Source organism: Parus major, chromosome 28, assembly GCF_001522545.3.
Source record: "Parus major isolate Abel chromosome 28, Parus_major1.1, whole genome shotgun sequence".
Classification (NCBI taxonomy): domain Eukaryota; kingdom Metazoa; phylum Chordata; class Aves; order Passeriformes; family Paridae; genus Parus; species Parus major.
In genome coordinates, this window is record NC_031797.1 from 766,240 (window position 1) to 780,915 (window position 14,676).

The 14,676-nt window shown below is 49.2% G+C and overlaps 1 protein-coding gene across 9 annotated transcripts in view; it reads left to right on the plus strand.

Annotated features, from left to right (window-relative positions):
* Positions 1-14,676, plus strand: part of PIP5K1C (phosphatidylinositol-4-phosphate 5-kinase type 1 gamma) — a 49,487-nt gene that overhangs the window by 12,200 nt on the left and 22,611 nt on the right. For all 9 annotated transcript variants that reach the window (XR_004500356.1, XM_015651532.3, XM_015651526.3 and 6 more), the window contains exon 2: positions 13,273-13,304. Coding sequence is in view for 7 of the 9 variants with exons in the window: in XM_015651532.3 (XP_015507018.1) it covers positions 13,273-13,304 (32 nt within the window). In the remaining 2 variants the exon portion in view is untranslated. The remainder of the gene's footprint in view (positions 1-13,272; positions 13,305-14,676) is intronic.

Sequence of the window (14,676 nt, forward strand, 5' to 3'; positions counted from 1 at the left end):
TACAGCAGCTGAAGAAAGGAAATTTAAATGCAAGTTTTTCTGCAAAGTAGGGTAAAAGCTTAATCTGTAAGGGTGAGGTGGGGTGAAAAATGACTTGATTCAAAACCTGTGGGAGGAAGGGATGTGTCTGAATGGCAGCTGCTCATCTAAAGGAAAAAGGAATGTGTTGCAGGCAGAAGTAGCAAGTGCTGCCTGGTACTTCATGTTTTCTATTAGAGCTCCTGGTTTTGATTTGACAAGAAAACAATCTCCAAACCTCCTTTGCCTTATGACTCACCTTTAAGTGTTGGCAAAACTGTTGCACCCATTTTGGTGAAGAGGAAGCCAAGAAGCCCATCCAAAACTGCAGAGCTTGGTCAGGCCCATCCTTAAAATGGGCTGCAGTCCCTGCAGGATGGTTCTACTTCATCACACCTGCCTTCTCCTCTTCCCACAGACAGCCTTCAGCTCTTGCCTGCTCTGAGCCTTCCAACTGCCCTTCTGCTGCACTTTGTGGAAAAACTCCCCTGCTCAAACCTGCTTGGCTTCCTTGGTGTGGCTGGGGAGCCCCCTGCTTGTTGAGGACAGAGCTGTAGGCTGAAGCCATCTGGTTTGAAAGCAGGCTACTGGATTGGGAGCCAGGAAATGTAGACCTTAACCCATGAGACTGTCCATGTCAGACTGTGGTATCCTTTTTCCCCACTGAGAACTGTTGTGTAAGTGTTGGCCAGCATCACCACACACTTCTGTCTCTTCCTGCCTCCCTGCAACCACCACCATAGACCAGAAAGCTGGTGGTTGGGAGGAGAAGCCTGAGCACACAGCTGAGTTGTCCTCCTGGAGATGCTTTTCTGAGGGAATATTTGATGTCAGTGTGCCTGGCTGTGGCTTCTGTTTCTCTCCAAACAGAGGAGCAGATTGTGCTGTTCCTCCTGTCTTTTGCAGGTCAGTGGTAGTGTGTGTTTGGCTGATCCAAACGTATAGTGTACTGGTTCAGGGGAATGAATTCACTTCTTGTTTTATTGAAGTCTTAGCAAACAGTGTTAAAGAACTCATCAGGTTCTTCTGTGTAATTCAGAAATGCTGAAGTGAAGTTAACTCCATACTGCTGGTTTGAGTTGTGTGGCCAGCAGGAGCAGAGCAGTGACTGTCCCCCTGTGCTGGGCACTGCTGAGGCCTCACCGCGAATCCTGGGGTCGGTTTTGGACCCCTCACAACAAGAAAGACATTGAGAGGCTGGAGCATGTCCAGAGAAGGGAACAGAGCTGGGGAAGGGTCTGGAGCACCAGGAGGGGCTGAGGGAGCTGGAAAGGGGCTCAGCCTGGAGAAAAGGAGGCTCAGGGGGCCCTTCTGGCTCTGCACAAGTCCCTGGCAGGAGGGGACAGCCGGGGGGGTCGGGCTCTGCTCCCAGGGAACAGGGACAGGAGGAGAGGAACTGGCCTCAAGGTGGCCTGTGGGAGGTTCAGGTTGGACACTGGGAAAATTCCCTCACTGAAATAGTGGTCAGGCCTTGAAACAGGCTACCCAGGATAGTGGTGGTGATGATATCCCTGGAAGTGTTCAATAAACAAGTAGAAATTGCACTTTGCTGTATGGTTTTGTGGGCGTGATGAGCTTCAGTCAGAGGTTGGGCTTGAGGTCTTTTGCAACCTTAATGATTCTATGATTCATACAGCATCCCAAGTTTTTTCTTGTGTTGGACAGATGCTGAGTAAAACTCTGAGAAGGACACAAGTTGTTCATAGTTCAGGGCTCTGTTTGAGAGCCTCAGAGACCAGAAGTTGTTCCCAGTTGAATCTGGAGCTTTCAGAGTGATTTCAGTGCACATTTATGAGCCATGTAGGCAGCCAGCCTGGGCTTTTCCTGAGGTGGTCACTTGTGTTTAGAGCCCCAATATTCTTAATTGTAGTTCTCTCTGTTTAAAGCATGCCTTTCCTCCACACCCTCACTGGAGAAGAGCTGCTCCAAAGCTCACAGCCCAAGTTCTGGAGGCTCTGGAAAGCTGTGAAAAGAGCTGACCCAGATGGCTGGGGTTCAACTCCAAGGTAACTTGTTGTCTTTCACCTATTAAGAGTCTTCTATCAGACACATCCTAGAAACCACAACATCACTTCAGAGAGACCTTGACCACTCCTCTGTCCTGTGCAAGTGCAGGAGTACCAAAGGTGAGGCACATCTTGTGCCCTGTGCAAGCTCAGCCATAACTGGTGCTGCTCCCAGAGGGGTTTGTGGCTGCACTGGGTACAAGTGTGTACTCAGCCTCGGGGAAAACAGTGCCAGCAGGGTCCTCAGCACCTGGGGATCTGCAGGAGTTTAGAAGAACAAGCTCAGCAACAGCCTCAGTTCTGCCTGAGCAGCACCTTGGGAACCTGAGTGCTCTTTTGGATTTTGCTCTTTCTTCTTTTGCATCTTTGTTTGGGCACATACCTGTGCAGAGTGTGGAGATCTGGTTCCCAAATGAATAAATAAATGGGCATTGCTGCACTTGGTTAAATAGAAGTAATAAATTCCTGGCTCAGCCTCGTAAGTGCAAGTCCTCTAGGCCAGGCTGCAGAACCTTGAGGAGACTGCAGGTCTGTGCCAGAACCAGCCTGTCCTTCAGCTCGTGGCTGCCTGCACTGTAGGAGGCTGTCCCTGATCGCTGGTGTAATGCAACTGAGGTGTCCCTGTAGCCCAGCATGGGCAGCAGGTTATCTCTTCATGCCCTCTTTGGGTGTCTCACCTGCTTGAATTTCCTAGTAAGAGCTCTAGAAGTATTTTTTGAAATGTTTTTTAGGTACTTTCTTTTCAGCTGCTAGCTGAGTCACTAGATGCCATGCTACAGGCAGGATCCCAGGAAGAGGAGAGACTTCTTGCTGAAACTTTGAGTTAAGATTTTTGGCAGCACACTCCATTTTTGAAACTTGTCCTGCTGTGGCATGTTTTCTTCCATCTGTTCAGGTGCCTTTCCGAGAGCAGAGCAGGAGCACCCAACCGAAACACTTGAGTCACAGAGAGCAGAAGGCCTTAGCTAGGCCAGTGAGAAAAGAACATGGTAATGAGCAATAAATTTATTCTTAACCTCCGATTTCCCTCACCTTGTGTCAATAGCTTTTGCCCTAGGGATCATTTCTGAGTCTGACAGCACAGGGGCCTGTTTGTCCAGAGCTGCTGCAGCTCTGGGGGGTGTTTGCTCACAGAGCCCCATTTGGGGCAAAGACTAGAGGCTCACGACCCCTCCTGGGTACAAGCACCCTCAGCCTTGGGAAGAGAGGAGATGTGGGCATGTCCAGGCAGGGGATGGATCATGGAATCACAGAATAGTTTGGGTTGGAAGGGACCTTAATGCTCATCTTGTTCTACTGCCTTCCATGGGCAGGGGCACCTTCCACTAGATCAGGTTGCTCCAAGCCCCATCCAGTCTGAGCTTGAACACTGCCAGGGCTGGGACAGCCACAGCTCCTGTGGACAACCTGTGCCAGGGCCTTACCACCCTCACAATCAAGAATTTCATCCCAGTATCCCATCTAACCCTGCCTTCTGGCAGTGGGAAGCCATTCCCCCTTATCCTGTCCTTCTAAGCCTTTGTCCAGAGTTTCTCTCTGGCTCTCTTGGAGCCCTTTTAGGCACTGGATGAGGCTCTGAGGTCTCTCTGGAGCCCAGGTGAACAGCACTTGGCTTCTGAGCAGAGGGCCTCTGTGGCCTCCTCTGAACTTGCTCCAGTAGCTCCATATCCTGTTGATGTTGGACCCCAGACCTGGAGGCAGCTCTGCAGGTGGAATCTCACCTGAGTGGGGTGGAGGGGCAGAATCCCCTTCCTCAACATATTGGTCACAATTCTTTTGATGCAGCCTAGGATCCATCTGGATCTACCTGGAGGAAAGAATTTGCAGTAGCTGGGATGGATTAAGCAGAGTTTGCTCCTGAAGAGCTGGCCAGTAGTCACTTGGTTGTTCTGTGGAGTGTGGATGGGTGGTGCAGGAGAGGCACAGGCAGCAAGGGTGGTGAGGTACTGCCAGGGAGGCACAGGCCATGCTGATGGGAAGCAGTATGGTTGGAAGAGTAAGTTTTGATTGAGGCCAAGAAACCAGCTCAGATGAGCCATTTCTGCATCCTGGAGAGCTTGGGTTTCTCGTTTTTAGTAAATCATAGAATCATGGAACCATTGAGGTTGGAAAAGACCTGCAAGATTGTCAAGTGAAACCTTTGGTTTCTCTAACAAGGATGTGTCACAGCTCTGCTTTTCTGAGCATGCTTTCTTAACTGTGTTTTCATTGGGACCTGGTCAGCTTGAAAACCATGTCTGAGTTGTGCAGAGGATGTGCTCTTTGAGGGCTGCATCACACTCTATCAAACTCACACTCTAAAAACTGGAAATGCAACCTAATGCTTTTGCCTGGATGTCTGTTTTTGAGACAGGTAGGAGTTAGAGATCCCTACCTCTTTTCCCATCCAGGCCTTATCCTCAGTGCTGGGTTGCAGAGCTCTATATTGCAGTGTTGTCAGCAGCACCTGTGGCAGCCTGGAAGTGTTTGGTGAAGGAGTTTGTTGGCTGCTCCCACCAGGCTGGGTACAAGGACTTTATCTCCAGTGACGTGTGTTGTACGTAACCTTGTTCTGAAATCCCCTTTCAAGTCTGCGGTGCTTGAGCACCCTCAGAAAATCTCTGTCAGGTGACATTAGCCAGAGTGGAATTAAATCTTACAGGATTTAGCCAAGCAGCTTTTGCTACAGAGTAAATCAGGAAATGCCCCACTAGGTAAAAATCCAGGTGCATCTTTGGGATGTCTTGTGAAGGGTGGCCCACAGACAGAACAGCTGTTTTCCCTTTGGAGACTGCAGTTGGTTGTGATGCTGGGATCCCAGGTGTTTAAAGCTTTGCTGACTGTGGTGACATCTCTATGTCCTGGTCTTGTGATAGGTGGTTACTGGGAAACTTAAAGTAGTTTTCCTTACCTTCTTTGGCTGTAGTAACTAGACTTCCACATGTTTTTGAGAATGTCAGAAGATGGTGGATATCTTTTGTGGGTTGCATTCTCGTATTCTCAGACTAAATTAGAATAGTTCCTGCTGGTGAATGAGCAAGGGGGCCAGTCTCTTGTTTGAGGAAAACACTTTTGAATAGTGGAAGTTACTAATTATCTGACCGATCCCTCCTGGAGGGAGACAGGGCTGAGGAATAAAGTCAGGGGAATAGTTTGTCACCATCTCTGCAGCCTGCATCCAACCCTCTTGGTACCTGCTGTGCTGCTGCTCCTGCAAGCAGCTGGGATGATTCCTTTGCATTGCCAGTGCTCCCCCTCAGGACAGGCTGAGATCCTTTGCAGGATACCCGGAGAAGGAATATTGGAAAGGGAGCCAAGCTGATGTGCAAAGGCATCCTCCTGCTGTAGTTAAAGGGGGCTTGTCCTCTCAATAACAATATCCTGTGCTATTTATCAGCAGAAGAAATTTTGGGATTGATCACAGTGAATATAGCCTTTTTCCAGCTGGCAGTCCCCTGTCCTTTGCTTGGCACCTGCCTTGCAGGTATTGTCACGGAGCCAGCAAGTTCCAAAAGGAGCTTGGCTGGTGAAGAGGCTCCAGCAGCATTAATCCCTACCTGGCTGGGAGCTGCTATGGGCTGACTCTAAGCCCCAAGCAGCCAAAGCCCTCAGCTGTGCCACAGTGGAAATCCTGGGTATCTGGGACAGAACAACTGTTCTGCCTGTGGCAGGCAGGGTGTAACCTCAGATTAGTCAGGTCAAACTTCTCCCTCTTTATTAGTGGCACTGGGAGAACAGCATATTGGAGGATGGAGGTGAGCCTCCTTCCCTGCACATAGGTAGGACATGTTAAAGGTCCTGGATCCTACTTCTCAGCAGGAGTCTGCAAGCAGGGGGATGGGAATTCTTGGAAAATAAACAAGGAAAGTTAATTTCTTCACTGTCTTGTGCTTCTCTGACCTGGGTTTGAGAAGCGGCTCTTGAGGACCTTGTGGCAGCTGGAAACTCCATCTTGTACACATAGAATAGAGTTCCAGGGGCTGGGTGGGGTCATGTGCTACATCCAAGTCCTCAGTGGTTTTGCAACACAACTAGAAGGGCAGCAGGAGATTCTGTGTCCTCTTGCTGCCAAACCCCAGCTCTGGGCAGGCAGGAGGTGCTTGAGTGAGCAGAGTTGGTGGGTTGGAACCTGCTAGTAGGGGATTTGAAGCTTATCCTACCCTTGAACAAAAGTAAGGGCAGCTGAATGTTGCTCTGTCTCTTCTGGATGATTGTGAGGAATGTGGCTTCAGAGTCCTTCAGCCTTTTATGGTCCTGCTCTAAATTGGCATTGTGGTTTTAGTTTGGCATCTCTGTGCCTGAGTGTCCTCACAGGCACAGAACTGGCTCAGTCCTGCAGAGGTGACATCTCCTGCTCCATGTTTGCTGTCTCTGATCCTGGTCGAGCTTTGTTGGGAGTGCTGGCAGGCAGATTGGACTTGCAGGCTGTAATAAACACAGAAGCCAGAAGCTGGGAAGAGGCTGGTGTTTCCAGCAGCACTGCTGGGTGCCTGACCTTGGGAGCCTCCTCTCGCCTGCCTGCCCCCACTGCCCGCGAAGGACACGCTGGGGAGCGTGTGTTCTTCCACTCCACAATCCCCCTGTGAGCAGCATGTGGAAGGGAGCAGGAACACGGTGTTCAGATAAGGCTGCACCTTTCCCATGGAGCAGATGTTTGCCTGAACATCCCACTGGATTGCATAATTACTGAGCCAAGTGGCTGCAGCCTGTTCTGCTGCTGGGTGGCAGCTATTGTGCGCTGCTTTTGATGAGATTTTTGTTTTGCTTTTTGTCACTATGTCACACGCTTTGGGCTCAGCACTCCAAAATTCTCCTTTTTCTACATGCAGCTGATCCAAAGCAAGAAAACAAATCAGTTCTTTTTGAATTTCATTTCCCTGATCTTGTCCTGTTTGTTCCTCACTGTAATTGTAAGTGCTTTTCCGGGGAGTTGTTAAGGAAATGTTCCAGTGTGATGTCCTGGCTCAGCTCCCCGAGGAGAGCTGCACCCCGGATGTGGTGGCACCTGCAGTTGACAATGAGGAAGGGATGTGTTAACTCCCTGTTTGCATCTTCAGCTTCTGCCCTGCCTCTTGAGCTGGGATAAATGGATTTATTTTTGAGGCAGAAAGAGTTTCTGCATAAACCCAAAAATAAACCAGGCTGGTAGATGCCTTTACTGCAGAACATCCTTCTGTGGCAGGGCTGTAAAATACAGGTTCAGTGCTGATCCCTGGGAGCTAGCAGGGGAGCAGCTTCTGGAGTTTGGGGGTCAGAAAACTGAGGGGGTGGCTGGGACAGGACTGGGGCTCCCTGTGCCTGTCTGTCTCCACTTAATGGAAGAGCATGTCCATGCCCAGGGTGGAAAGGAGGGGTCAGCTGTGTCACTGCTCTCAGCAGGTACCACAGCAGTGCCCCGAGGCCCAGCTTGTACATTAAGCTGCTTCCCTTCGTTTGTACAAGCCATTTATTTGTACAAGCCTTGCTGTTCCCATCCCCAGCATTTCTGCTGAGAAAAACAAGACAAAGGCCCTGGGAAGCGTGCAGTACACGAGCTGGGGCAGCAGATCCTGTGTGCAAATGTCATTTTATGTGAAGTGACTCCTGTGTGCTTCAAACAAGGCACAGAGCCCATGTGGGTGACGAGAAGGAGCAGAGGACAGGGAGGAGTTCAGGGTGGCTGAGGTGGGGTTAAATGGGATTATTTATATCTGGCTGCTCCTGGTGGCCCAGTTTGGACACTGCCTGGTGCTGCCAGCATTTCTGGTGCACATAGCTGCTGGACTTGGCTAAAGTGTCCTGAGGAATGTTGAGCTACCTGTGCTGCAGATGCATCAGGGACAGGTCTCTCCTCTCCTCTCCCTATATGCTTGCCCATAGGGATGGAGACAGCCTTGCCTGAGCACTGGGATGAATAATGAGATGAATAAGGCAGTAGAGAGGGTCAGCTGGGTTTGACCAGCACCAGTTTTGTATGGATGATCCCAGCAGTCAGTCAGTCAGGCAGTGCTCCAGGGAAAAATAGATATATTTAGGTGGTAAAGCTTTGTGTAGGTTCTACATAACAAGCAGAATTTATCTCAGATTGCTTTATTTCTGTATTATTTCTCCAAGCTCTCGGATGGCAGGAACAGTGATCCATGCCCAGGGTGCAGAACAGCTACAGCTCTTTCTGCCAAGTGATGCCACATTTAAGGGGGAAAAAACCCCAAATTTTAATTTAATTTTGTGCCTTATTTGATGATTCTCATCTGAATTAAATTATGTTGAATTACGGGAAGAAAATATGTTTAACAATCAGAAGTAGGTGCCTGAGAAGAGCAGGTTGTCTCAGCTACCTTCTCTGGGGGGTGGCTAATCCCTGAAGTGTCACCTCCCATCCCAGGACTGCCCTGTGCTGCTGCTCCATGTGCTGGGAGCTGGAGCCACAGGTGTGGAGTGTGAGAAGAAATTCAGGGAATTCAGAAATTCCTTTTGCCTTGAGACACAGCCTGATGCTTTTGCTGGCTCCTTGGGAAGCTCAGCTGGCTGCTGTACTGGCTCAAGGGCTGCTTCCCAGCTCAGGAGTGTTTTCTGGCTTACAAGAGAGCTGGAGAGGGACTTTGGACAAGGGCCTAGAGGGACAGAAAAAGGGGAATGCCCTGTCAGAGGGCAGGGTTAGATGGCATATTGCAAAGAAGTTCTTCCCTGTGGGGGTACTGAGGCTCTGTGCCCAGAGCAGCTGGAAGTGTCCAGGGAGGGGGCTCAGAACACCCTGGTCTAGTGGAAGGTATCCACCCTCCATGGAAGGGGGTGGAATGAGATGAGGGCTCTTCCTACCCCAGCCATTCCATGATTTGCTGGATTGCCTTCCTCCACTCCCCCATAATTTTAATCTGTTTTTACCAGGATTCCCTTACAGGCAGTAACAGCTTTTGGTGGATGTGTCCTGGTTATAGTCTCCACATCCCCTTACTGTCCAAATGGGCTGCTCAGGTGTACCTTGTTCTCAGTGGAGAGAGTGAAAAATGAGATAGACACACTCCCTTGGGGTGTGTGTTACTTGTCAGCATTTCATAGAATCCTGGAATGGTTTGGGTTGAAAGGGACCTTAAAGCTTGTCCAGTTCCATCCCCCTGCCATGGGCAGGGACACCTTCCAATAGAGCAGGCTGAGTGTGAGTGGCACACTGCAGGTCTCTGGTGTGCTGGATTTCTGGGGGAGTCATGCTGCTGCAGACTCCAGCCAAGGAGCTTACATGGCATTTACATTTTTCACATATTTTTAGTTCTAGTCACATTGTATATCCTTATAAACCCTTAAATAAAGTGAAGCTTTTAATAAAGGTGCAGCAGCAGTTCTGATCAGAGAAAGGAGTCCACTGTTTATTCAGATTTGTTTTGACTTCTCTAGGGCATCATAAAGCATCAAATACTTATTAATAAATTATATATGTCTGAGTGTATATGTGTTATAAAGAAAACTTCATTATTAGATCATGTGGGCACTGCCCAGGCTCCCCAGGGAATGGGCCCGGCCCCAAGGCTGCCAGAGCTCCAGGAGCGTTTGGACAGCGCTCTCAGGGATGCTCAGGGTGGGAATGTTGGGGGGTCTGGGCAGGGCCAGGGGCTGCACTGATCCTTGTAGGTGCCTTCCTACTCAGGATATTCTAGGATTCTGTGATCTTAAATTAAGCTTCTGCTGGATTTTTGTAAACATTTTAAGAAATTCCTTTCTGGTGGACAGAAGCCTCTAATGCCTGTTTTGACGATGAACGGTTTTGGCAAGTCAGCCTGCCTCAGCTGGTTTGGAGGGAGTGGAAGGGACACCTTCCACTAGACCAGGTTGCTCCAAGCTTCATCCAACCTGGCCTGGAACACTTCCAGGGATGGGACAGTTTCTCTGGGCAACCTGTGCCAGGGCCTCACCACCCTTACCTTGTGGGGGTTTTGCTCCTCTGGCTGGTAGAGCTGAAACTTGAGCCCTTTCCTGTGCAGAGGTTTTCCAGGAGGAAATTCCTGCCTGTCCTGCAGGGCAGCAGCTTAGTGGTGGAGATGGCCAATGTGACTGTAAATATGGGAAAAACACAAGTCTGAGATGGGAATTGCTGAATGAAACACAACTGAAATTTCTTTCAGAGGCTCCATAGAAGCGTAAGCATTGGGACAGGGTCACTCAAAGCCATGCACAGATGAGAACAGAACTGAAGGCAGCAGGTCAAGCATGCATGAAGTGCCTGGCAGAGCCCAGGCACAGACTGGAGGCAGGACAGAAATTTGGGGTTTCATCTCAGGGTTTCCCCTCCAGAGCCACTCACCACATTTCTGAGCACATAAGCCACACCAAATAGGATAAGAATAATTTCAATTGTCTCGTTAAGTGTCAAAACTTCCCGCAGCAGTGCTCCCACTCCCACAAACCCCAGCAGTGCCTTGTGGCTCAATAACCCATGGAGCTGGAGTTAAATCAGATTTTGCCAGACCATCTGTCAGCTTGTTTAAGCCGAGCATAGCCGTGTGCCATGCACAGAGGAACCAGTGGAAGATTTTTATGTTTTCTGACTAGACAAGTTGATTTTATAAAGCTGATTACTTTTTATTAGTGGTGGGGGCAGAGGGAAGTTTTGCTGTGGTTGCTCTTGCCCACATCAGACATCATTTCTCCCAGAGATGTGTGGTTCCTTGCCTCAGATACCTTTCCTTTTTGCAGACGGTTGGTGTTGATTCCACATTTGGTACGTGTACAGCAGCAGACACTTAAAAGCTGGGAATGAAAGTGGCTCGTGGTAATTATCACAAAATTAAAGATAATCTCCTGCTCTGGAATTGTGACAAAGTGCAGAAATGAGATTAGTGCAGCAGGAGAGCAGTGGCGAGCATGTAGGGAGAGCACATTCCCCTGGCCCAGGGCTCTCAGCTGTGCTGTGTTCCCAGCAGTTTCAAGTGCTCAGTGTGGAGCAGCATTAGCTCCTTTGGATTCTTCCATGGTCTGAAAGTGCTGCTTCAGCTTGTGCCCTGGAAGTTCATTAGCCAAATGCTCACTCAGAGCCTTTTTTCCTGCTGCCTGGGCCATTGCAGGGTGTTTTGTTCAATGATCACAAAATTGTGTTGGCTTAGGCCAAAAAACTTATTTTTCAGCACAGTTTGAGCTCACAGTGGTCCTCAGCCATGTGCTACAGTCTGAGAGCTGGAGGAGTGACAGGGTTCATGGCACTCATGGTGTGTGTCACCTGCCCGTGTCAGTGACACCCCCTCACCTGAGGGGCCCTGGCCTGAGGGTGTGACAGAGGGGAGCTGCTCTGCATCCCTTGGCTTCCCACTCTGCTCACGTCCCTCTGCCTGTTTGCAATGGGATGGTGTGACACAGGGAGTGGCATTTCAGTGACTGTTACTGAGGCAGGAGCTGGGCACTCTTTTTAAAAGAGAATAACAAGAAGTGACTCTTCCTGTGCTGCCCTGGCTCTGCCCTGCAGGCCAGGCTGTAGGCCATGGGGTGCTCTGCACACAGCTCCAAATGCCTCCTGACAAGACCTGTTTGACACAAGGGACTGCCCACTTTGTGGAGATCAGGATGGTGAGACACCTGCAGCACTTCCAAGTCAGAGCAGCTTCATTTCCCTTGTGATCACCAAAGGTTTTTTTGGGTTTTTTGGTTTTTTTTTTTGTTTTTGTTTGGTTTGCTGTTTATTTGCTCTCCATAGTCTGAAATATTTTCCGAAATGTGAGTCACACGCTTCCCTGGTTTTGTCATCCCATTATCATGGAATCTTGGAATGTTTTGGGTTGGAAGGGACCTTAAAGTTCATCTTGTTCCACCCCCTGCCATGGGCAGGGACACCTTCCACCACACCAGGTTGCTCCAAGCCCCATCCAGGGATCCAGGGGCAGCCACAGCTGCTCTGGGAAACCTGTGCTGGGGCCTCACCTCCCTCACAGGGGAAAATTTCTTTGCAATAGCCCATCTAACCCTGCCCTTTGGCAGAAAGCCATTCTCCCTTGTTCTGTCCCTCCAGGCCCTTGTCCAAAGTCCCTTTCCAGCTCTTTTGGAGCCCCTTCAGATACTGAAGCCCAGGTTCTTGCTCAGGCTCCTTCTGAAACAAGCCCTGGAGCAGTATCACTGCTTCTCTTTGAGGGGGTAAACGGGTACCATGGGTAAACCATCCAAGTTCATCCTTCACCAAATGGGGGAGATGCTGAAGCAGCAGAAGTTGGGTTAGGTGCTCTGTGGCTTTTCCTGCTCTCCAGCCAGGAGGGACAGAGGACATCTGCCCCCCTCAGAGAAGACCACCCCCTAATTTGAGTGTAGGTGAACTCAAAACTGCACTCAATTGTCTCTTGCAAAATTGAGCCCTTTCTGAAGGATTATGGGTTGATAAGGATCTGTTCCCATAGGAATGCTGTAGGACAGGAGCAGGGAGTGGCAGACTCATAGCTGGAAGTAAGGCCTTAAACATGTCCCTTGAGTTTGTGTTCTGTGCAGGAGACTCCCCCATGAGAACTGGCACAGAGGTGCTGAGGGGCTGCTGGGGTGGTGCTGGGGGCTCCTCTTCAGCAGCTCTTGATCCTTCATGGTAGCTCTTGGGAGCCAGCTGGGCTGCATTTCATGGTCCCATGTTCCACACAGGAGCCCATGCTCCCTGCTGTCTGAAATTAAGGAGCTTCTTGCAAACCTGGGCTCAGAAAAACAAACTCAGGGTAGGAAGTGGGAGGTGGCCTCATGTCAGAGGGTTTGGGCCTGTCTTTCCAGCTCTGATTATATCCCTAAAAGCTTGAGGCAAAACCCTGATTTCCACCGTTGGCTGTAATGGAGCAGCAGTGGCTTCTCCTGAGGCAGCAATAAAGATAAATGATGCATTCATTTGTGTGATATATTTGGACATAGGATTCTATAAATATATTAAATTATTGATATAGTTTGTCAAGTGCCTTCTGAGTGGCTGGAAAACAGCTTCAGGAGTGTCTCTCTGGGCTTCTGTGTGGAGCCAGCTCTTCAGCATGGTGTGGACCCATCTGTGCCATAAAGAGGCAGCAAAGATTTGCAAGACCTCTCTGCTGAAGCCTCTAGGAAACACTGTTGCTGGGAAAAAATGTGCATTTTTGTGCTTCTAAATATGAAATTGTTCAGGTGACTCCTATACCATTAGATTCCTGCACTAGTGAAGCTGAAAACCAAATAAAATCAGCTGGTCTAAAGGTTGGCTGCTTTAAAAGACAAAGCATTGAGCTGTTTTCTCAGAGTTCTGGTGGTTGGGTTGGGGGTTTTTTTATTTGATGTCCCTACTTTTCCTGATGCTCTTCCCTTTTGTCTGCAGGTCTGGGCCCAAAGAAGACAGCTGTCACTGAGGTGAGATGTGTAAAGCTTGGTTTGACAATCCTGTGTTGAGAAATGAGAACAGAGACCTAAGAAACTCTTCTGCCTGCCTTTTTCTGAGTAAAACTGCATTTCAGAATAGTTATAAGTTTACTACAAAATCAATATCTGTTATTTGGGAGAAATAAAATTAGTGGCAGGTCTCTAGGTCCCTTCACTGGCATCACCAAAGCCACAGCAGGGATGTGGAGGGACTGTGTCCATCATGTGGCCAGTTTTGGCTGTGTGATCCATGATGCCTCTACACTGGTGACTGAGGGCACCTTCCACACCAGCACCTGGAGGTGGTAACTGGAGAATGCATGTATTGGCCACTTACCCACTGGTGGGAGTGAGTCAGGGAGGCTGTGATTTGTGAAGCCCTAAAACAGGGGAACATCTCCAGGGACTCATCTTCTCTTGTAGATATTCCAGGTCGCAGGTTCTGAGTCACTGTTACTTTCTGGAGCAAAACTCTTCACAGTTGGCAGCAGGGAATCTAGCAGGAGGTTCTGTGCCTGAAAGCTGTTCCCTGAAACCCACACTCATGATTTAGGGCATCATGTTCAAATGATTTTTGTTTGATCCAATTTTTTACATCCCCCTTCCCATTCTTCACCTGGGATGATGAGCATTTGTATACATGAACAACAAAATATTTCCATAAAATTGCCTGGAATGTGACACTTGATTATTTTGAAGCGGAATATGCGTAGTGAGAAGCTCAGCTTCTGTGGAAGTTGATTGCATTGTTCAGTGCACAAATAGGTCCACTTTTTCTTGCCCTGGAAACAGCCACAGGCAGAGCAGGAGACTGGAAGAGACTTTTGTCACTGCAGTTCCTGTGATGGCAGTCCCTTCCCCCTGCCTGTGTCTGCTCATTGTGAGCCACTGGCAGGGCAGGACAGCACAGCTTGGGCTTGCATGGAGTAAGATCTGACAGGTTGGTAGAAGGAGAGGCTGAGCTGTGCTGCTGCTCACAGGTGCTGGAGGAGTGCTCAGAAGGAAGGCTGGCCCTGCTAATAAAGTAGGGTAGGAAATGGGATTTTTGAAGGAGAACTCAGACTGACCTTTAGGATGAGAAGTATGAGCAGATGGATCAGAAATAACTGCGAGCTCTTGATCAAAAGCTAAAGTACAAAGAACCTTAGTCTGAGCAAAATTACCCATTGTCTGCTGTAGCCATTGTTTCAGAGCTGGGTCTCTGCAGCACTCAAGAGGGACAGTGATAGAACAGTGTCACTTGGGAAGTGACCTTGGATTTCTCTGCATACTGCTCAAAGGAACATCCAGAGTGGTTCTGCAGTGTAGCAAACCCTGAAATGATGCTGATCTCTCACCAGCACTCCTAACTGTCTGGTGGGCT